The 23,007-nt window shown below is 51.8% G+C and overlaps 1 protein-coding gene across 5 annotated transcripts in view; it reads right to left on the bottom strand.

The window, feature by feature from the left end:
- LOC120978749 (plasma membrane calcium-transporting ATPase 2) overlaps window positions 1-23,007 on the bottom strand; it is a 216,189-nt gene that overhangs the window by 59,018 nt on the left and 134,164 nt on the right. For 3 of the 5 annotated variants that reach the window (XM_040407072.1, XM_040407068.1, XM_040407070.1), the window contains exons 2-7: window positions 17,964-18,161; window positions 14,995-15,252; window positions 14,784-14,909; window positions 12,515-12,640; window positions 12,240-12,272; window positions 5,023-5,118 (exon numbers count right to left, since the gene is read on the bottom strand). In XM_040407072.1, coding sequence (XP_040263006.1) covers window positions 5,023-5,118; window positions 12,240-12,272; window positions 12,515-12,640; window positions 14,784-14,909; window positions 14,995-15,252; window positions 17,964-18,161 — 837 coding nt within the window. The remainder of the gene's footprint in view (window positions 1-5,022; window positions 5,119-12,239; window positions 12,273-12,514; window positions 12,641-14,783; window positions 14,910-14,994; window positions 15,253-17,963; window positions 18,162-23,007) is intronic. The other 2 variants (XM_040407069.1, XM_040407071.1) reach the window with 1 other exon arrangement.

Here is a 23,007-nt window from a genome sequence, read left to right as displayed (position 1 = left end):
TTTTATCAGAAGCTCCTGGTGCAGCGCGATTCTTCTCTGTGTCCATGTCTCGTCTCCTCTTTTATACATTTCAAGCCTCCGATGGACGTGTCTGGTGTTGAGCACAGGAGGCCGGGTATCCGCTAGCTCTAGTTCCGGTGTTGTGCCTGGCTTGTAAAACACTGTCTGGTAAGGAATAGATCGTTTTGGGCGGTATTGCACTAGGGAGCGACTCGGCCGCCTTCTGTCTGAGGGAGGGACTCGGCCGCCTTCTGTCTGAGGGTGCGACTCGGCCGCCTTCTGTCTGAGGGTGCGACGCTGCCTTCTTCTGTCTGAGGGTGCGACTCGGCCACCTTCTGTCTGAGGGTGCGACTCGGCCGCCTTCTGTCTGAGGGAGCGACTCGGCCGCCTTCTGTCTGAGGGTGCGACTCGGCCGCCTTCTGTCTGAGGGAGCGACGCGGCCGCCTTCTGTCTGAGGGAGCGACGCGGCCGCCTTCTGTCTGAGGGAGCGACTCGGCCGCCTTCTGTCTGAGGGGGCGACTAGGCCGCCTTCTGTCTGAGGGTGCGACGCGGCCGCCTTCTGTCTGAGGGTGCGACTCGGCCGCCTTCTGTCTGAGGGAGCGACGCGGCCGCCTTCTGTCTGAGGGAGCGACTCGGCCGCCTTCTGTCTGAGGGAGCGACTCGGCCGCCTTCTGTCTGAGGGTGCGACTCGGCCGCCTTCTGTCTGAGGGTGCGACTCGGCCGCCTTCTGTCTGAGGGAGCGACTCGGCCGCCTTCTGTCTGAGGGTGCGACGCTGCCTCCTTCTGTCTGAGGGAGCGACGCGGCCGCCTTCTGTCTGAGGGAGCGACTCGGCCGCCTTCTGTCTGAGGGAGCGACTCGGCCGCCTTCTGTCTGAGGGAGCGACTCGGCCGCCTTCTGTCTGAGGGAGCGACTAGGCCGCCTTCTGTCTGAGGGAGCGACTCGGCCGCCTTCTGTCTGAGGGAGCGACTCGGCCGCCTTCTGTCTGAGGGTGCGACTAGGCCGCCTTCTGTCTGAGGGAGCGACTCGGCCGCCTTCTGTCTGAGGGAGCGACTCGGCCGCCTTCTGTCTGAGGGAGCGACTAGGCCGCCTTCTGTCTGAGGGAGCGACGCGGCCGCCTTCTGTCTGAGGGAGCGACGCGGCCGCCTTCTGTCTGAGGGAGCGACGCGGCCGCCTTCTGTCTGAGGGAGCGACTCGGCCGCCTTCTGTCTGAGGGAGCGACTAGGCCGCCTTCTGTCTGAGGGAGCGACGCGGCCGCCTTCTGTCTGAGGGTGCGACTCGGCCGCCTTCTGTCTGAGGGTGCGACTAGGCCGCCTTCTGTCTGAGGGAGCGACGCTGCCGCCTTCTGTCTGAGGGAGCGACGCTGCCGCCTTCTGTCTGAGGGAGCGACGCGGCCGCCTTCTGTCTGAGGGAGCGACGCTGCCGCCTTCTGTCTGAGGGAGCGACGCGGCCGCCTTCTGTCTGAGGGAGCGACTCGGCCGCCTCCTGTCTGAGGGAGCGACGCGGCCGCCTCCTGTCTGAGGGAGCGACGCGGCCGCCTTCTGTCTGAGGGTGCGACTCGGCCGCCTTCTGTCTGAGGGTGCGACGCTGCCTCCTTCTGTCTGAGGGAGCGACGCGGCCGCCTTCTGTCTGAGGGAGCGACGCTGCCGCCTTCTGTCTGAGGGAGCGACGCTGCCGCCTTCTGTCTGAGGGAGCGACGCGGCCGCCTTCTGTCTGAGGGAGCGACGCGGCCGCCTTCTGTCTGAGGGAGCGACGCGGCCGCCTTCTGTCTGAGGGAGCGACGCTGCCGCCTTCTGTCTGAGGGAGCGACGCGGCCGTCTTCTGTCTGAGGGAGCGACTAGGCCGCCTTCTGTCTGAGGGAGCGACTCGGCCGCCTTCTGTCTGAGGGAGCGACGCGGCCGCCTTCTGTCTGAGGGAGCGACGCGGCCGCCTTCTGTCTGAGGGAGCGACTCGGCCGCCTTCTGTCTGAGGGAGCGACTAGGCCGCCTTCTGTCTGAGGGTGCGACGCGGCCGCCTTCTGTCTGAGGGTGCGACTCGGCCGCCTTCTGTCTGAGGGAGCGACGCGGCCGCCTTCTGTCTGAGGGAGCGACTCGGCCGCCTTCTGTCTGAGGGAGCGACTCGGCCGCCTTCTGTCTGAGGGTGCGACTCGGCCGCCTTCTGTCTGAGGGAGCGACTCGGCCGCCTTCTGTCTGAGGGTGCGACGCTGCCTCCTTCTGTCTGAGGGAGCGACGCGGCCGCCTTCTGTCTGAGGGAGCGACTCGGCCGCCTTCTGTCTGAGGGAGCGACTCGGCCGCCTTCTGTCTGAGGGAGCGACTCGGCCGCCTTCTGTCTGAGGGAGCGACTAGGCCGCCTTCTGTCTGAGGGAGCGACTCGGCCGCCTTCTGTCTGAGGGAGCGACTCGGCCGCCTTCTGTCTGAGGGTGCGACTCGGCCGCCTTCTGTCTGAGGGAGCGACTCGGCCGCCTTCTGTCTGAGGGAGCGACTCGGCCGCCTTCTGTCTGAGGGAGCGACTAGGCCGCCTTCTGTCTGAGGGAGCGACGCGGCCGCCTTCTGTCTGAGGGAGCGACGCGGCCGCCTTCTGTCTGAGGGAGCGACGCGGCCGCCTTCTGTCTGAGGGAGCGACTCGGCCGCCTTCTGTCTGAGGGTGCGACTCGGCCGCCTTCTGTCTGAGGGTGCGACGCTGCCTCCTTCTGTCTGAGGGAGCGACGCGGCCGCCTTCTGTCTGAGGGTGCGACGCTGCCTCCTTCTGTCTGAGGGAGCGACGCGGCCGCCTTCTGTCTGAGGGAGCGACGCTGCCGCCTTCTGTCTGAGGGAGCGACGCTGCCGCCTTCTGTCTGAGGGAGCGACGCGGCCGCCTTCTGTCTGAGGGAGCGACGCGGCCGCCTTCTGTCTGAGGGAGCGACGCTGCCGCCTTCTGTCTGAGGGAGCGACGCGGCCGTCTTCTGTCTGAGGGAGCGACTAGGCCGCCTTCTGTCTGAGGGAGCGACTCGGCCGCCTTCTGTCTGAGGGAGCGACGCGGCCGCCTTCTGTCTGAGGGTGCGACTCGGCCGCCTTCTGTCTGAGGGTGCGACTAGGCCGCCTTCTGTCTGAGGGAGCGACGCGGCCGCCTTCTGTCTGAGGGAGCGACGCGGCCGCCTTCTGTCTGAGGGAGCGACGCGGCCGTCTTCTGTCTGAGGGAGCGACTCGGCCGCCTTCTGTCTGAGGGAGCGACTCGGCCGCCTTCTGTCTGAGGGAGCGACGCTGCCTCCTTCTGTCTGAGGGAGCGACGCTGCCGCCTTCTGACTGAGGGAGCGACGCGGCCTCCTTCTGTCTGAGGGAGCGACGCTGCCGCCTTCTGTCTGAGGGTGCGACTCGGCCGCCTTCTGTCTGAGGGAGCGACTCGGCCGCCTTCTGTCTGAGGGAGCGACTCGGCCGCCTTCTGTCTGAGGGAGCGACTCGGCCGCCTTCTGTCTGAGGGAGCGACTAGGCCGCCTTCTGTCTGAGGGTGCGACTAGGCCGCCTTCTGTCTGAGGGAGCGACGCTGCCGCCTTCTGTCTGAGGGAGCGACGCTGCCGCCTTCTGTCTGAGGGAGCGACGCGGCCGCCTTCTGTCTGAGGGAGCGACTCGGCCGCCTTCTGTCTGAGGGAGCGACGCTGCCGCCTTCTGTCTGAGGGTGCGACTAGGCCGCCTTCTGTCTGAGGGAGCGACGCTGCCGCCTTCTGTCTGAGGGAGCGACGCTGCCGCCTTCTGTCTGAGGGAGCGACGCGGCCGCCTTCTGTCTGAGGGAGCGACGCGGCCGCCTTCTGTCTGAGGGTGCGACTAGGCCGCCTTCTGTCTGAGGGAGCGACGCTGCCGCCTTCTGTCTGAGGGTGCGACTAGGCCGCCTTCTGTCTGAGGGAGCGACGCGGCCGCCTTCTGTCTGAGGGAGCGACGCTGCCGCCTTCTGTCTGAGGGTGCGACGCTGCCTCCTTCTGTCTGAGGGAGCGACGCGGCCGCCTTCTGTCTGAGGGAGCGACGCGGCCGCCTTCTGTCTGAGGGAGCGACGCGGCCGCCTTCTGTCTGAGGGAGCGACGCTGCCGCCTTCTGTCTGAGGGAGCGACGCTGCCGCCTTCTGTCTGAGGGAGCGACGCTGCCGCCTTCTGTCTGAGGGAGCGACGCGGCCGCCTTCTGTCTGAGGGAGCGACGCTGCCGCCTTCTGTCTGAGGGAGCGACGCTGCCGCCTTCTGTCTGAGGGTGCGACGCTGCCTCCTTCTGTCTGAGGGAGCGACGCGGCCGCCTTCTGTCTGAGGGAGCGACGCGGCCGCCTTCTGTCTGAGGGAGCGACGCGGCCGCCTTCTGTCTGAGGGAGCGACGCTGCCGCCTTCTGTCTGAGGGAGCGACGCTGCCGCCTTCTGTCTGAGGGAGCGACGCTGCCGCCTTCTGACTGAGGGAGCGACGCGGCCGCCTTCTGTCTGAGGGAGCGACGCTGCCGCCTTCTGTCTGAGGGAGCGACGCTGCCGCCTTCTGTCTGAGGGAGCGACGCTGCCGCCTTCTGTCTGAGGGAGCGACGCTGCCGCCTTCTGTCTGAGGGAGCGACGCTGCCGCCTTCTGTCTGAGGGTGCGACTCGGCCGCCTTCTGTCTGAGGGAGCGACGTGGCCGCCTTCTGTCTGAGGGAGCGATGCTGCCGCCTTCTGTCTGAGGGAGAGACGCGGCCGCCTTCTGTCCGAGGGAGCGACGCGACCACTCCATGCATTGCTTGGCTGCAGATCTCAGTCTCTCACTGTGACCTATTGCTGTCCTTGTGTAGCCCTGAGATCGTGAGCAGTGCAACCTCCATCATGTGCAGTGTCCCCTCAGTGCTGCCCCCATAGGCTGTTGGTATACATGAAGTCTTAGTTCAGATGTAATACCCTCTGACTATATAAAAAGAGGGGGCACCACTGAGACCACCACCAGCTCCTCACTCCCAGACTTCACCATTGGCATGTACAATATCAAAGGGAAGACAATGGCTTCCTACAGACATGAGAGCAATGCATCATGGGAAATGCTGTGGGTTGACATACCATTCACTAAGTTGGCATTGGAATTATCAGTGGCGTTTGCCCCTGCGGCACCATCTGAAGCTGCAGGAAGGTGACAGGGTGGATGGGTGGAGCCGACTGTGATAAATTTAAAGAAACAAAGAGAATGAAAATAACTAAAAGAACAAAAATGCAGTAAAAAAAACAGTGAAGACACGAGGTGTGAGAGTCAGTGGGACATCCAGGGGTAGGTCAGCTGCTACGTCCTCGACCAGGCTTACATGGACTCAGTGGCCAGCACTGACCTTTCTCGTCAGCAGTCCATCCCAAGTTCTACAATTCTGCGCTAAACAGTAAAGCACTGGGTAACGCTGCGCTGAAAAATCGGGGAGACTTGGCTGGAATGGAAATGGGACTTTAGTAACCAGTGCCAGGAAGCTGCTGCCAAGGCAAATGACATTGTGGGATGCATCCACAGAAGCCTTCAAGAACATGGCTGCAGACATGGAGCGTTCTGCACGGAACTGGGCACCTGTGGACAAGGGGAACCAGCTGCAGCACGCCAGGGGTGAATTACAGCACATGATGGGTCATCAAATTTGGGTTTCTTTAGTCTTAGGGAAAATCTGACAAAAGTGAACACATACATTAGATATAAAAAGTCTACACGCCCCTGTTAAAATGTCAGGTTTCTGTGCTGTAAAAAAATGAGACAAAGATAAATAATTTCAGAACTTTTTCCCCCTTTAATGTGACCTATAAACTTTACAACTCAATGGAAAAATAAACTGAAATCTTTTAGGTGGAGGAAAAAAAAATAAAAAAAATAATAATGTGGTTGCATAAGTGTGCACACCCTCCTATAACTGGGGATGTCGCTGTGTCCAGAATGAAGCAATCACATCCAGAATCCTGTTAGATCGGAGTCAGCATACACCGGCCATCATGTAAAGGGCCTCTGATTAACCCCAGATAAAGCTCCGCTGCTCTAGTTGGTCTTTCCTGAAATGTTCTTGGTCGCATCCCACAGCAGAAGCCACGGTCCACAGAGAACTTCCGAAGCATCAGAGGGGTCTCATTGTTAGAAGGTATCAGTCAGGAGAAGGGGACAAAAGAATGCCCAAGGCATTAGATCTACCATGGAACACAGTGGAGACCGTCATCATCAAGTGGAGGAAATATGGCACAACAGTGACATCACCAAGAACTGGACGTCCCTCCAAAACTGATGAAAAGATGAGAAGAAAACTGGTCTGGGAGGCGACCAAGAGGCCGACAGCAACATTACAGGAGCTGCAGGAATATCTGGCAAGTCCTGGCTGTGTGGTCCATGTGACAACAATCTCCCGTATTCTTCATATGTCTGGGCTATGGGGTAGAGTGGCAAGACGGAAGCCTCTTCTTACCAAGGAAAACATCCAAGCCAGGCAACATTCTGCAAAAACACATCTGAAGTCTCCCGAAAGCAAGTGGGAAAAGGTGTTCTGGTCTGATGAAACCATGGTGGAACTTTTTGGCCATAATTCCAAAAGATATGTTTGGCCCAAAAACAACACTGCCCATCACCAGAAGAAGCCCATCCCCACAGTGAAACCTGGTGGGGGCAGCATCATGCCAAGGGGCTGTTCTCCTTCAGCTCGAACTGGGGCCTTAGTTAAGCTGGAGGGAATTCTGAACGGCTCCAAATACCAGTCAATATTGGCCCAAAACCTTCCGGCTTCTGCCAGAAAGCTGAACATGAAGAGGAACTTCATCTTTAGGCATGACAACGACCCAAAGCAGACATCCAAATCAACCAAGGAATGGCTTCACCAGAAGAAAATGAAAGCTTTGGAATGGCCCAGCCAGAGCCCAGACCTGAATCCGATTGACAATCTGTGGGGTGATCTGAAGAGGGCCGTGCCCAGGAGATGCCCTCACAATCTGTGGGGTGATGTGAAGAGGGCCGTGCCCAGGAGATGCCCTCGCAATCTGTGGGGTGATGTGAAGAGGGCTGTGCCCAGGAGATGCCCTCACAGTCTGTGGGGTGATGTGAAGAGGGCTGTGCCCAGGAGATGCCCTCACAATCTGACAGATTTGGAGTGTTATTGCAAAGAAGAGTGGGCAAATCTTGCCAAGTCAAAATGTGCCATGCTGATAGACTCATACCCAAAAAGACTGAGTGCTGGAATAACATCAAAAGGTGCTTCAACAAAGTATTCGTTTAAGGGTGTGCACACTTATGCAACCACATTATTTTAGTGTTTTTTGTTTTCTTCCCTTCACCTAAAAGATTTCAGTTTGTTTTTCCATTGAGTTGTACAGTTTATAGGTCACATTAAAGGGGGAAAAGGTTCTGAAATTATTTATCTTCGTCTCATTTTTTTAGATCACAGAAACCTAACATTTTAACAGGGGTGTGTAGACTTTTTAAATCCACTGTATATGAATGGAAAAAACGTAAGTCCATCCGGCGCTCAGTAAAAGCAGAATACGTCATGGGCTCAGAACATATGAAAAAGTATGAAAACTCTCCGGCGTCCATGTTTGGGGCAGACGTTGCCCTACTGACAGCAGAGCAGGTATAACATGATAGTTGATGTAGTATGGGGTGGACGTGGCCTTACTGACAGCAGAGCAGGTATAACATGATAGATGACATAGTATGGGGTGGACGTGGCCTTACTGACAGCAGAGCAGGTATAACATGATAGATGATATAGTATGGGGTGGACGTGGCTTTACTGACAGCAGAGCAGGTATAACATGATAGTTGATGTAGTATGGGGTGGACGTGGCCTTACTGACAGCAGAGCAGGTATAACGTAATAGATGATGTAGTATGGGGTTGACATGGCCTTACTGACAGCAGAGCAGGTATAACATGATAGTTGATGTAGTATGGGGTGGACGTGGCCTTACTGACAGCAGAGCAGGTATAACATGATAGTTGATGTAGTATGGGGTGGACGTGGCCTTACTGACAGCAGAGCAGGTATAACATGATAGATGACATAGTATGGGGTGGACGTGGCCTTACTGACAGCAGAGCAGGTATAACATGATAGTTGATGTAGTATGGGGTGGACGTGGCTTTACTGACAGCAGAGCAGGTATAACGTAATAGATGATGTAGTATGGGGTTGACATGGCCTTACTGTAGGCAGAGAAGGTATAACATGATAAATGATGTAGTATGGGGTGGACGTGGCCTTACTGCTGTCAGTAAGGCCAAGTCCACTCCATGATACATCATCTATCACGTTATACCTGCTCTGCTGTCAGTAAGGCCACGTCCACCCCATAATACATAATCTATCATGTTATACCTGCTCTGCTGTCAGTAAGGCCACGTCCACCCCATACTATATCATCTATCATGTTATACCTGCTCTGCTGTCAGTAAGGCCACGTCCACCCCATACTACATCATCTATCATGTTATACCTGCTCTGCTGTCAGTAAAGCCACGTCCACCCCATACTATTTTATCTATCATGTTATACCTGCTCTGCTGTCCGTAAGGCCACGTCCACCCCATACTATATCATCTATCATGTTATACCTGCTCTGCTGTCAGTAAAGCCACGTCCCCCCATACTACATCATCTATCATGTTATACCTGCTCTGCTGTCAGTAAGGCCACGTCCACCCCATACTACATCATCTATCACAGGGATGGGCAAACTCGGCCCTCCAGCTTTTTTAAAAATACAAATCCCATCATGCCCTGCTGTAGGCAGACTGGGATTGATGGGATTTGTAGTTTTACAAACAGCTGGAGGGCCGAGTTTTCCCATCCCTGATCTATCACATTATACCTGCTCTGCTGTCAGTAAGGCCACGTCCACCCCATACTACATCATCTATCACATTAGACCTGCTCTGCTGTCAGTAAGGCCACGTCCACCCCATACTACATCATCTATCACATTAGACCTGCTCTGCTGTCAGTAAGGCCACGTCCACCCCATACTATATCATCTATCATGTTATACCTGCTCTGCTGTGAGTAAGGCCACATCCACCCCATACTACATCATCTATCATGTTACACCTGCTCTGCTGTCAATAAGACCACGTCCACCCCATACTGCATCATCTATCACGTTACACCTGCTCTGCTGTCAGTAAGGCCATGTCTGCCGCAAACATGGAGCCGGAGAGTGTTTATACTTTTCATATGTTCTGAGCCCATGACGTATTCTGCTTTTACACAGCACCGGATGGACCTACGTTTTTTCCTTGTTCCTGTGTTGGGTTGCCAGTCCTGATCCCGAGCACCTTCTCTGCATTTTTCTCTTTTAAACACATGAATGGACTGGACAAAGGTCTCTCTAATGGACCAGTGATCAGGAGCAGAGGACATCCTCTGTCCCCAGGAAAGAAGGTGTCATCATAGCCATAGCCATCATAGAAAGAAGGTGTCATCAAAGTGGCTAAGGAACTAGCCAATCCTAGATGTAAGATTGCAACGACGGAGCACTCTCAAGCACTGTGCCAGCAAATGGCCGACTACTTTGCTGAAAAAATCCAGAAACTTAGGGACAATATCCCAACGGTTTATAGGACGGACAAGACACTTTCTTCTTCACTCTCAACCCTACCCTATTCCCTCACAGAATTTCAGCCCATCTCTGAGGAGAGAACGATTGAAATCATTGGAGCTCTCAGATCCTCCTCCTCGCCTCTAGACCCATGCCCGGCGGCTGTGGTGAAGTCCGCCGCGGTTGCAATGGCACCATACATTCGAGACATTATAAATAGTTCCTTTTCCAGCGGTCAGGTGCCGGCTATTCTGAAGCAGGCAGTGGTAACACCCCTGCCTAAGAAACCGGTGCTATTTGTGACCGATCTGAGTAACCTTAGACCGATTTCGGGACTGCCGTTCGCTGCAAAGATAGGCGAGAGGGAGGTTGTTGCACAACTACAGGGGATATCTCGAGGCCAATCACATTCTTGGCGACTTCCAGTCAGGATTCCGAGCCGGAAGGGGTACTGAGACCGCTCTGGTCAATCTCCAGGACGATCTACTGATGGCATTAGACCAGAACGACTCTATGGTCCTAGTCCTTCTGGACCTATCATCCGCTTTTGACACTATTGACCATCAAGTGTTACTGAACCGGTTGAAAGTGGTAGCCGGATTAGATGGAAAGACCTTGGCATGGATGGTCTCATTTCTCCAGGACAGGGTACAACGAGTGAAGCTGGGGGTATTTCACTCAGCCGATCTCCCACTGTCCTGTGGAGTACCACAAGGCTCGGCACTATCTCCAGTCTTGTTCAACATCTATCTGAGACCATTCGCCGACATCATCAGAAGCCACAATCTTCAGTTTCATGTTTATGCGGATGATACACAACTGTACTTTAGGCTTGCCAAAGGAACAGTTGATCAAGTCGATCTGGCCGGATGTCTCTTGGAGATAGATCACTGGATGAGTTCCAATTATCTAAAGCCTAATGGCACCAAAACTGAATGTATTACATTCAGTGACCAGAAAATGACACCCTCAGCACCCCAATGGCCATTGTCTTTTGGACTTGTCCCTGAGACAGCCACCCAGGTCAGCTACTTGGGAGTGGTCTTGGACTCCAGATTAACCCTGGCTCCTCAGATAAATCAGGTGGTGAGTACCTGCCACTACCAGCTGAAACTTCTGAGGAGGATCTTAAAATACATCGAATCCCCTCTCAGGAAAGCCTTGGTCGGAGCAGCGATCAGCAGTCGGTTGGACTATTGTAATGCCTTGTACATGGGACTCCCTAAGAAGAACTTGCATAGACTTCAACTTGTGCAGAATGCCGCAGCAAGGCTACTAATGGGTGCTGCCCGCCGCGAGCATATCACTCCCTCTCTTAATGCCTTGCACTGGCTCCCCGTCCAACAACGGGTGATGTTCAAGATTGGATGCTTCATGCATAGGGTATTCCATGGTGTGGGGCCCTGGTACCTGCGATGTAAATTCACCAGGTACGCCCCGTTGAGGACATTGAGGTCTAGTAACTCTGCGAATTTTAACATCCCGCAAGTTAACAAGATCAGACGTGGAGGTAGATCCTTTTCGGCTCAAGGGGCCAGATTTTGGAACCACCTACCTCTGGCCCTGAAAATGATTCCCAGTCTTCTCTCATTCAGACGTGCACTGAAAACCTTACTTTTCAAACAGGTGTTTGATCTTCCTATATAACACTTATTTTTGGTTCATATAATTTTGGGGGTTTTCCTAAATCTTAGTCTATAAATTCACAGTTGGCAATGTCCCTTCTATTTTAAAGATACCTTTTCCTCACGTTTATTAATTTTGTTCTTTTCATATTCTCTATATCTCGTCCGAACCCTTTGAACCTTGAGATCCCCCTACTTTCCCTCCCTTTTTCTTGATTCTCCATTTGATAAGTGCTAGGGAATTGGTCTCTGGAAGAGGTGCCTTATTCTCTAGGCCTTTGCGGCCCATGGCAAAGTGTCCTGCCTTCTTCTTTTTCCTCCCTTGTTGAATCAGCCAGCTAAGCGCATCGAGGCCCGAAGGGTAAGACTGCGTGTACACAAGACTATACATCAGCCATAGATGGGGGTTCTTTACTGTAAAAACAGTGAAATTATGGGGCTCTGTACTAGAGGAGCTTTGATGATTTGGTCTGGAGTATAAGAATATGATGAGTTATGTGCTCCAGATTTCTGGAGATGCAGTGATCATCCATGTATTTATTCTATGTGCCAGATGTAGAGCCGAGAAGGTAACTGGTGACTACCTCATGGGAGGTCTGTCTCCCTCTGCAGTAAGGTTATAGATTGGAATAGATGGGTCCGTCTCTATAAACTATTTACCTATCCCTCTGCTATGTGGCCCAAATGTCACATATTCTGCCACTAGGAAGACTATACAGAGATGCCACAGTAAGTCTGGGCATCGAACACACATCATGTCACAGTCCATAGGACTACATTGAGCCACATGAACTTCAAGTTTCATTTAAAAGACAATAGATGGAAAGAATTCTCCTACAAGCTGCGTTAGAAGCAGAAACAGAACTGCAGAGCTTCAGCCGGCCATGCATGGACTCATTGACATATGGATGTCTTGATAACCACAGTCCAGAGTGGCTATGGAGGACAATATCTGAATGGCAGGTCATTCACTTCTCGCCCCTCAGTTAGTGATATGGGGGAGTCTGACAACTGTCCCATTCTACAAACACTGGCAGACCAGCCTCTATGACCACGGGATACTATATACCTTGGTGGTACAGTCTACATCTACATGTCTTACGCTACCTGGTGGTTTGGCTTCATCCTCCTTTTTCACACCTGTGTGATGACGATGAAAACAAAACAGGAATAAGATGTTAAACGTGAAGCAATGAGACCGGAGCAGCTCACACATCCGATGCGGTGATCATGGCGGCACAAGTACACACTAAGCCACCTGGCCACCCTCATCTCCTCCATCAGAACATAAATGAGAAACACATAAGGTCAGGAATGTCATGATGCTCAGTGCTGGATCCTGGAGCGCCAAGACCAACAGGATGGGGGGGGGGGGCACTTACCTTTCTTGTCCTTCTTCTCATACTCTGTTTCACTCGCTCCTAATAAGGTGAATATGATTCCCGTCTGAGAGTTGACCCCCACAGCAGTGACGAGCATTCTCCCAGATCCCTCCATCACATGGGTGCCTGCAGAAAAGCAAAGTGCATCATACCCCACAGAAGCCTCTATGCTCTGAGGGCTCAGTCAGACTGAACCAGCCAACTACTTTGCAATAAGAAATCAACTATTTTCCAAAAACTTCTCAATTGCATGATCAGAGGAAGACACATAATTAACGACATCTACAAAAAGACCCGGATTCCACTAAGACCTCAAAAAGAAATATATTTTAAAAAGTTGATTTTTATTAACCATATCAATAACCCAATTACTTATCACAGGGGTCAGAGGTGGAGGCTGCACACACCAGGTCCTTCAACGCCTGGTTACATTACTAGCTTTTGACCCTTTGGTGGTGATCTGACTTCCTTGACTTTGCACAATTAGAACCACATTCGTGTTGATTATGCTGACTGAAGCATGAGTCACCAGTATTTAATGTCTGACATTTCTTGTACAAGTCATTCTACCTTAAAAAAGCCAGTCAGATGACTAGCAAAAAATCTTCAAGGGAAAATGCAAGAAGTCCAGTTACTTTGACATGACTACTGATATCTACCTGGATCTGGATGAATGAGAAGCTTTAAAATCAAAGCTCAGGTGTACACTCCGTGAGGAGAGCGGAGGCCATCTATAGCTCTGGTCTTACCCTCAGTGAGTAGAGAGGAGGCCATCTATAGCTCTTGTCTTACACTCCGTGAGGAGAGCGGAGGCCATCTATAGCTCTGGTCTTACACTCCGTGAGGAGAGCGGAGGCCATCTATAGCTCTGGTCTTACCCTCAGTGAGTAGAGAGGAGGCCATCTATAGCTCTGGTCTTACCCTCAGTGAGTAGAGAGGAGGCCATCTATAGCTCTGGTCTTACCCCCAGTGAGGAGAGAGGAGGCAATCTATAGCCCTGGTCTTATCCTCAGTGAGGAGAGAGGAGGCCATCTATAGCTCTGGTCTTACCCCCAGTGAGGAGAGAGGAGGCAATCTATAGCTCTGGTCTTACCCTCAGTGAGGAGAGCGGAGGCCATCTATAGCTCTGGTCTTACCCTCAGTGAGGAGAGAGGAGGCCATCTATAGCTCTGGTCTTACCCCCAGTGAGGAGAGAGGAGGCAATCTATAGCCCTGGTCTTATCCTCAGTGAGGAGAGAGGAGGCCATCTATAGCTCTGGTCTTACCCCCAGTGAGGAGAGAGGAGGCAATCTATAGCTCTGGTCTTACCCTCAGTGAGGAGAGCGGAGGCCATCTATAGCTCTGGTCTTACCCTCAGTGAGGAGAGAGGAGGCCATCTATAGCTCTGGTCTTACCCCCAGTGAGTAGAGAGGAGGCCATCTATAGCTCTGGTCTTATCCTCAGTGAGGAGAGAGGAGGCCATCTATAGCTCTGGTCTTACCCTCAGTGAGTAGAGAGGAGGCCATCTATAGCTCTGGTCTTACCCCCAGTGAGGAGAGAGGAGGCAATCTATAGCCCTGGTCTTATCCTCAGTGAGGAGAGAGGAGGCCATCTATAGCTCTGGTCTTACCCTCAGTGAGTAGAGAGGAGGCCATCTATAGCTCTGGTCTTACCCTCAGTGAGAAGAGCGGAGGCCATCTATAGCTCTGGTCTTACCCTCAGTGAGGAGAGAGGAGGCCATCTATAGCTCTGGTCTTACCCCCAGTGAGTAGAGAGGAGGCCATCTATAGCTCTGGTCTTATCCTCAGTGAGGAGAGAGGAGGCCATCTATAGCTCTGGTCTTACCCTCAGTGAGGAGAGAGGAGGCCATCTATAGCCCTGGTCTTACCCTCAGTGAGTAGAGAGAAGGCCATCTATACCTCTGGTTTTACACTCCGTGAGGAGAGAGGAGGCCATCTATAGCTCTGGTCTTACCCTCAGTGAGTAGAGAGAAGGCCATCTATACCTCTGGTCTTACCCTCAGTGAGGAGAGAGGAGGCCATCTATAGCCCTGGTCTTACCCTCAGTGAGTAGAGAGAAGGCCATCTATACCTCTGGTTTTACACTCCGTGAGGAGAGAGGAGGCCATCTATAGCTCTGGTCTTACGCTCAGTGAGGAGAGAGGAGGCCATCTATAGCCCTGGTCTTACCCTCAGTGAGGAGAGCGGAGGCCATCTATAGCCCTGGTCTTACAAATTTCACGACCTCCCTTTATATGGATGAGTGTTTTCACCTCTTTACGGTGTACTACCTGACAACAGCATCGGATCTTTATCCACGGATTTGCGGACCTGGTCAGACTCTCCGGTTAGAGAACTTTCATCAATTTTCAGATCATTTCCCTGAATAAAGATGCCATCCGCTGGCAGCAGGTCCCCTGGGCAGAGAGGAAGCAGGTGAAGGTCAATGAATGGTTAGCCTTCCAGTCCACTTACCAGATCAGCAGCAGCTATGATACACACCGTATTTCACTTGTGCGATGTCCCCAACCACAAGTTCAGCCACAGGGATCTGAATGACCTGAGCTCCCCGCACCACCGTGAACTTCTGCTCCTGCTCGATGCGGCTCTGGAGGCCTCGGAACTGCTTTTCTTTGCTCCAGTCATTGAAGGCAGTGACAAACACAACACAGACAACTGAAAGAAGAATGGCGGCTCCTTCAATCCACCCTGCTTCCGACTCGCCCTCATCTTCCGCCCCGCCTGCAGATCCACCACAACCTGTAAGAACCACAACAAGAAGGTGATCAGCTGCATGGCCAGAGAAGGCTCATGGCTACCACCAGAAACTGCCCAGAGACCTCCATCCTGGGATCTACGGTCATGTCTGACCTTTGTAGCTGTATCAATACAGTCTTCCAAATGCCTCCATTATAAAGCTGCATTATTATCCTAGGTCTTTCACTACAGGGGGGTGTAATATCACACGCGTAATACAGATGCTCCTGTGTAACATCACACAAGTACTGCAAACTCCTCAGTGTAATGTCACACGTGACACAGAAGCTCCAACCGTGTACTGTCACAGGTCATAGACACTTGTGTAATGTCACACATGTAATATCACATATGTTCCCACCGTGTACTGTCACATGTCAGACACTTGTGTAAAGTCACACATGTAATATCACATATGTTCCTACCGTGTACTGTCACATGTCAGACACTTGTGTAATGTCACACATGTAATATCACATCTGTTCCCACCGTGTACTGTCACATGTCATAGACACTTGTGTAATGTCACACATGTAATATCACATATGTTCCTACCGTGTACTGTCACATGTCAGACACTTGTGTAAAGTCACACATGTAATATCACATATGTTCCCACCGTGTACTGTCACATGTCATAGACACTTGTGTAATGTCACACATGTAATATCACATCTGTTCCCACCGTGTACTGTCACATGTCATAGACACTTGTGTAATGTCACACATGTAATATCACATATGTTCCTACCGTGTACTGTCACATGTCAGACACTTGTGTAAAGTCACACATGTAATATCACATATGTTCCCACCGTGTACTGTCACATGTCAGACACTTGTGTAATGTCACACATGTAATATCACATATGTTCCCACCGTGTACTGTCACATGTCATAGACACTTGTGTAATGTCACACATGTAATATCACATATGTTCCCACCGTGTACTGTCACATGTCATAGACACTTGTGTAATGTCACACATGTAATATCACATATGTTCCCACCGTGTACTGTCACATGTCATACACACTTGTGTAATGTCACACATGTAATATCACATCTGTTCCCACCGTGTACTGTCACATGTCAGACACTTGTGTAATGTCACACATGTAATATCACATATGTTCCCACCGTGTACTGTCACAGGTCATAGACACTTGTGTAATGTCACACATGTAATATCACATATGTTCCCACCGTGTACTGTCACATGTCAGACACTTGTGTAATGTCACACATGTAATATCACATATGTTCCCACCGTGTACTGTCACAGGTCATAGACACTTGTGTAATGTCACACATGTAATATCACATATGTTCCCACCGTGTACTGTCACATGTCATAGACACTTGTGTAATGTCACACATGTAATATCACATCTGTTCCCACCGTGTACTGTCACAGGTCATAGACACTTGTGTAATGTCACACATGTAATATCACATCTGTTCCCACCGTGTACTGTCACATGTCATAGACACTTGTGTAATGTCACACATGTAATATCACATATGTTCCCACCGTGTACTGTCACATGTCAGACACTTGTGTAATGTCACACATGTAATATCACATATGTTCCTAACGTGTACTGTCACATGTCAGACACTTGTGTAATGTCACACATGTAATATCACATCTGTTCCCACCGTGTACTGTCACATGTCATAGACACTTGTGTAATGTCACACATGTAATATCACATCTGTTCCCACCGTGTACTGTCACATGTCATACACACTTGTGTAATGTCACACATGTAATATCACATATGTTCCCACCGTGTACTGTCACATGTCATAGACACTTGTGTAATGTCACACATGTAATATCACATCTGTTCCCACCGTGTACTGTCACATGTCATAGACACTTGTGTAATGTCACACATGTAATATCACATCTGTTCCCACCGTGTACTGTCACATGTCATACACACTTGTGTAATGTCACACATGTAATATCACATATGTTCCCACCGTGTACTGTCACATGTCATAGACACTTGTGTAATGTCACACATGTAATATCACATATGTTCCTACCGTGTACTGTCACATGTCAGACACTTGTGTAACGTCACACATGTAATATCACATATGTTCCTACCGTGTACTGTCACATGTCAGACACTTGTGTAATGTCACACATGTAATATCACATATGTTCCCACCGTGTACTGTCACAGGTCATAGACACTTGTGTAATGTCACACATGTAATATCACATCTGTTCCCACCGTGTACTGTCACATGTCAGACACTTGTGTAATGTCACACATGTAATATCACATATGTTCCTACCGTGTACTGTCACAGGTCATAGACACTTGTGTAATGTCACACATGTAATATCACATCTGTTCCCACCGTGTACTGTCACATGTCAGACACTTGTGTAATGTCACACATGTAATATCACATCTGTTCCCACCGTGTACTGTCACATGTCAGACACTTGTGTAATGTCACACATGTAATATCACATCTGTTCCCACCGTGTACTGTCACATGTCAGACACTTGTGTAATGTCACACATGTAATATCACATATGTTCCCACCGTGTACTGTTACTCGTCATATCCCATATGGAATGTGCTTCCTGTGTCCTGACGTCTCTGGCCTCCTGCCCCTATAAGCCTCACCCTTCCCCTTTATTGCTCCCACATGGATGACCCCACAGCTGTGATCTTCACCCACCTTCAATGTCTCCTCCAGGTGGTTGGTAGAATGACAGCCCTAGAGATATAATGGCTGCGATTTCCAGGATGATCAGCGTGACGTCCTGCAGAGCTTCCCAGACGAGCTGTAAGAAAGTTTTTGGCTTCTTTGGAGGTATAAAGTTTTTTCCAAATACTTGTCCCCTTTTCTCTAGATCTTCTATTGTGCCCGGGAGTCCTGAGGAGAGACGATAATCAGTGGAGTCCCCTCCGAGAGCTGAGGCAGTAAGAGGACATGCTGGATTCAGAGTAAGGGTCCATTCACACATCCACGGATCCACAAAACACCGACGATGTGCGTTCTCCCGGCACTATAATAGAATACGCCAGCAATTGCAAACATGAATAAGACATGTTCTATTTTTTTTTGGGAACGGAATTGCAGACCCGGAAGTGCGGGTCCACATTTCCGGATTCGGGCAGCACATCGTGCGGCCTCATAGAAATGATTGGGTCCGCGGAACAGAATTGCGGACGTGTGAATAGACCCACAAGTTTGGAGCCTCCAATGAAAAGCTTCATGAAAGTGACACATATGGGCAGCACATGCCAACCGACAACACGTGTCGACCCGCACACTGAGGTCATATGTTGTGTCTGCACTACTAAAGAACCACGTAACTGACCTCATCACTATAGGGGCTCATGCACACGACCGCATGTATTTTGCGGTCCGCTAAAAATACGGATGACGTCCATGTGCATTCCGTATTTTGCAGAACGGAAGAGCTGCCCCTAATAGAACAGTCCTATCCCTGTCCATAATGCGGACAATAATAGGACATGTTCTTTTTTTTTTTTGTGGAACAGAAATATGGACATCCGGAAATGGAATGCACACGGAGTAACTTCCGGTTTTTTTTTGTGGACCTATTGAAATGAATGGACACAGTAAGAAAATACGTTTGTGTGCCTGAGCCCTAATAGACATGTATAGACATAAAGGGCAACTAAAACTTAAAACATAGGATCAAATACATACTAGACGACGTCCCCTATAGATTAAGCCGCCATACTTCCAGCACGGCGCAGAAACAAGTAGTTTATAAAAACATCTTCCAAGAACAGAGATTGTCCGTCCTCAGCTGAAGACCACGCATGACGCCACTAGAGGGAATGGCCGGCTCTGTGACGAGGCCACCCCTACTTCACACAGTACCCACACCTGGAAGTCACCGCTGTGTGAACCACGCCCGAGGCAAGGGTCTACTCAGGGGAGACCTCTCATGGGAGCAGTCATTTGCAGGATCTTCCATAAGTGGCCATTTTGCAGCGCCAGGAAGCAGGTGACCAAACCTGTAAGTACGGTAAGCGTATTAACCCATCGAACACTGGTGCCATTGGTTTAATTATGCCCCGCACAGTCACTGCCCTCAGACAGAAATGCTGCACTCGTCCTGCGGTTCTGTCTCTGGCAGATATGGTCTGATTAAACACTAGGTCTTACCACAAGCGGGAGTAAGAGTGTTTCCCCTGCTGCCCAATAAAAAGGCTCTCAGAGGCTACTTTGGGGTAGTGTTCTTCTTTGTGAAAGATTGTTGACTGCTAGACATTCCTCTACAACACGCTCAAAGACAATGTGCCAAGTTAACAGGCTTTTTGAGGGGGCACCATAGGATTTAGAGAAGTAGGATGGTCGTTTCCATGAATTGCCGCCATCTGGCCCATTCTGACTGAGCTGTTACAAGATGTTGGGGGCAGTGGTTTCATGAGGGCAGGCACACAAGGTGAACAGCCTCTGTCCAGTTCAGGTAGACCACCAGTGGGTAAGATCATGTGACCTGCACAAGCAGCTCCCACAGGTGTGTTGTACACCATCCACACACAGGGGGCCTCCTCATAAAACCCCTGTTTCTGTCCGGACCATTTCCAGGCACTTAGCAGAAGGAAATTTGGTGTCACTGCATCCATTATGTGTCCTGCCACTGAAAAGCAGCCACCCTCGCCTTCGTCTGCAGGGAATGCTGGACTACCACAGTCAGGATCTGTATCGTCTATCCTGATTAATCCAGGTTTTGTTTGTGATTAAACAGTCCAGTCTCTGATGTGGCGCGACACACTGCCCCAAATGCTAGTGTGAGAATTGGGAAAGCCATCTGGTCACCCCTAGTAGAGATACAAGGACACTGACAGCTCAGTGATATGTGCAGGACATCCTGACACCACATGTGGTCCACTAATGGCAGAGCTGACAACTGCTGGTGTGATGATCGGGGAAGCCATCACATATGACAGTCGGTCACCCCTAGTAGAGATACGAGGACCCTGACAGCTCAGTGATATGTGCAGGACATCCTGACACCACATGTGGTCCTCTCATGGCAGGGCTGACAACTGCTGGTGTGATGATCGGGGGAGCCATCACATATGACAGTCGTCACCCCTAGTAGAGATACGAGGACACTGACAGCTCAGTGATATGTGCAGGACATCCTGACACCACATGTGATCCTCTCATGGCAGGGCTGACAACTGCTGGTGTGATGATCGGGGGAGCCATTGCATATGACAGTCGGTCACCCCTAGTAGAGATACGAGGACACTGACAGCTCAGTGATATCTGCAGGACATCCTGACACCACATGTGTCCTCTCATGGCAGGGCTGACAACTGCTGGTGTGATGATCGGGGAAGCCATCACATATGACAGTCGGTCACCCCTAGCAGTGATACGAGGACACTAACAGCTCAGTGATATGTGCAGGACATCCTGACACCACATGTGTCCTCTCTTGGCAGGGCTGACAACTGCTGGTGTGATGATCGGGGGAGCCATTGCATATGACAGTCGGTCACCCCTAGTAGAGATACGAGGACACTGACAGCTCAGTGATATGTGCAGGACATCCTGACACCACATGTGGTCCTCTCATGGCAGGGCTGACAACTGCTGGTGTGATGATCGGGGGAGCCATCGCATATGACAGTCGGTCACCCCTAGTAGAGATACGAGGACACTGACAGCTCAGTGATATGTGCAGGACATCCTGACACCACATGTGGTCCTCTCATGGCAGGGCTGACAACTGCTGGTGTGATGATCGGGGGAGCCATCGCATATGACAGTCGGTCCCCCCTAGTAGTGATACGAGGACACTGACAGCTCAGTGATATGTGCAGGACATCCTGACACCACATGTGGTCCTCTCATGGCAGGGCTGACAACTGCTGGTGTGATGATCGGGGGAGCCATCTCATATGACAGTCGGTCACCCCTAGTAGAGATACGAGGACACTGACAGCTCAGTGATATGTGCAGGACATCCTGACACCACATGTGGTCCTCTCATGGCAGGGCTGACAACTGCTGGTGTGATGATCGGGGGAGCCATCACATATGACAGTCGGTCCCCCCTAGTAGTGATACGAGGACACTGACAGCTCAGTGATATGTGCAGGACATCCTGACACCACATGTGGTCCTCTCATGGCAGGGCTGACAACTGCTGGTGTGATGATCGGGGGAGCCATCACATATGACAGTCATCACCCCTAGTAGAGATACGAGGACACTGACAGCTCAGTGATATCTGCAGGACATCCTGACACCACATGTGGTCCTCTCATGGCAGAGCTGACAACTGCTGGTGTGATGATCGGGGGAGCCATCTCATATGACAGTCGGTCACCCCTAGCAGTGATACGAGGACACTAACAGCTCAGTGATATGTGCAGGACATCCTGCCACCACATGTGGTCCTCTCATGGCAGGGCTGACAACTGCTGGTGTGATGATCGGGGGAGCCATCGCATATGACAGTCGGTCACCTCTAGTAGTGATACGAGGACACTGACAGCTCAGTAATATGTGCAGGACATCCTGACACCACATGTGTTCCTCTCATGGCAGAGCTGACAACTGCTGGTGTGATGATCGGGGGAGCCATCACATATGACAGTCGGTCACCCCGAGTAGTGATACGAGGACACTGACAGCTCAGTGATATCTGCAGGACATCCTGCCGCCACATGTGTTCCCCTCATGGCAGGGCTGACAACTGCTGGTGTGATGATCGGGGAAGCCATCGCATATGACAGTCGGTCACCCCTAGCAGTGATACGAGGACACTGACAGCTCAGTGATATGTGCAGGACATCCTGCCACCACATGTGGTCCTCTCATGGCAGGGCTGACAACTGCTGGTGTGATGATCGGGGGAGCCATCGCATATGACAGTCGGTCACCCCTAGTAGAGATACGAGGACACTGACAGCTCAGTAATATGTGCAGGACATCCTGACACCACATGTGTTCCCCTCATGGCAGGGCTGACAACTGCTGGTGTGATGATCGGGGGAGCCATCGCATATGACAGTCATCACCCCTAGTAGTGATACGAGGACACTAACAGCTCAGTGATATGTGCAGGACATCCTGACACCACATGTGGTCCTCTCATGGCAGGCCTGACAACTGCTGGTGTGATGATCGGGGGAGCCATCACATATGACAGTAGTCACCCCTAGTAGAGATATGAGGACACTGACAGCTCAGTGATATCTGCAGGACATCCTGACACCACATGTGGTCCTCTCATGGCAGGGCTGACAACTGCTGGTGTGATGATCGGGGGAGCCATCGCATATGACAGTCGGTCACCCATAGTAGTGATACGAGGACACTGACAGCTCAGTGATATGTGCAGGACATCCTGACACCACATGTGGTCCTCTCATGGCAGGGCTGACAACTGCTGGTGTGATGATCGGGGGAGCCATCACATATGACAGTCATCACCCCTAGTAGAGATACAAGGACACTGACAGCTCAGTGATATGTGCAGGACATCCTGCCACCACATGTGGTCCTCTCATGGCAGGGCTGACAACTGCTGGTGTGATGATCGGGGGAGCCATCGCATATGACAGTCATCACCCCTAGTAGTGATACGAGGACACTGACAGCTCAGTGATATGTGCAGGACATCCTGACACCACATGTGGTCCTCTCATGGCAGGCCTGACAACTGCTGGTGTGATGATCGGGGGAGCCATCACATATGACAGTAGTCACCCCTAGTAGA

This window comes from Bufo bufo, chromosome 9 (assembly GCF_905171765.1).
Source record: "Bufo bufo chromosome 9, aBufBuf1.1, whole genome shotgun sequence".
NCBI classification, from domain to species: domain Eukaryota; kingdom Metazoa; phylum Chordata; class Amphibia; order Anura; family Bufonidae; genus Bufo; species Bufo bufo.
The sequence above is the reverse complement of the archived record's forward strand: the minus strand, read 5'-3'. Positions and strand labels throughout refer to the sequence as shown.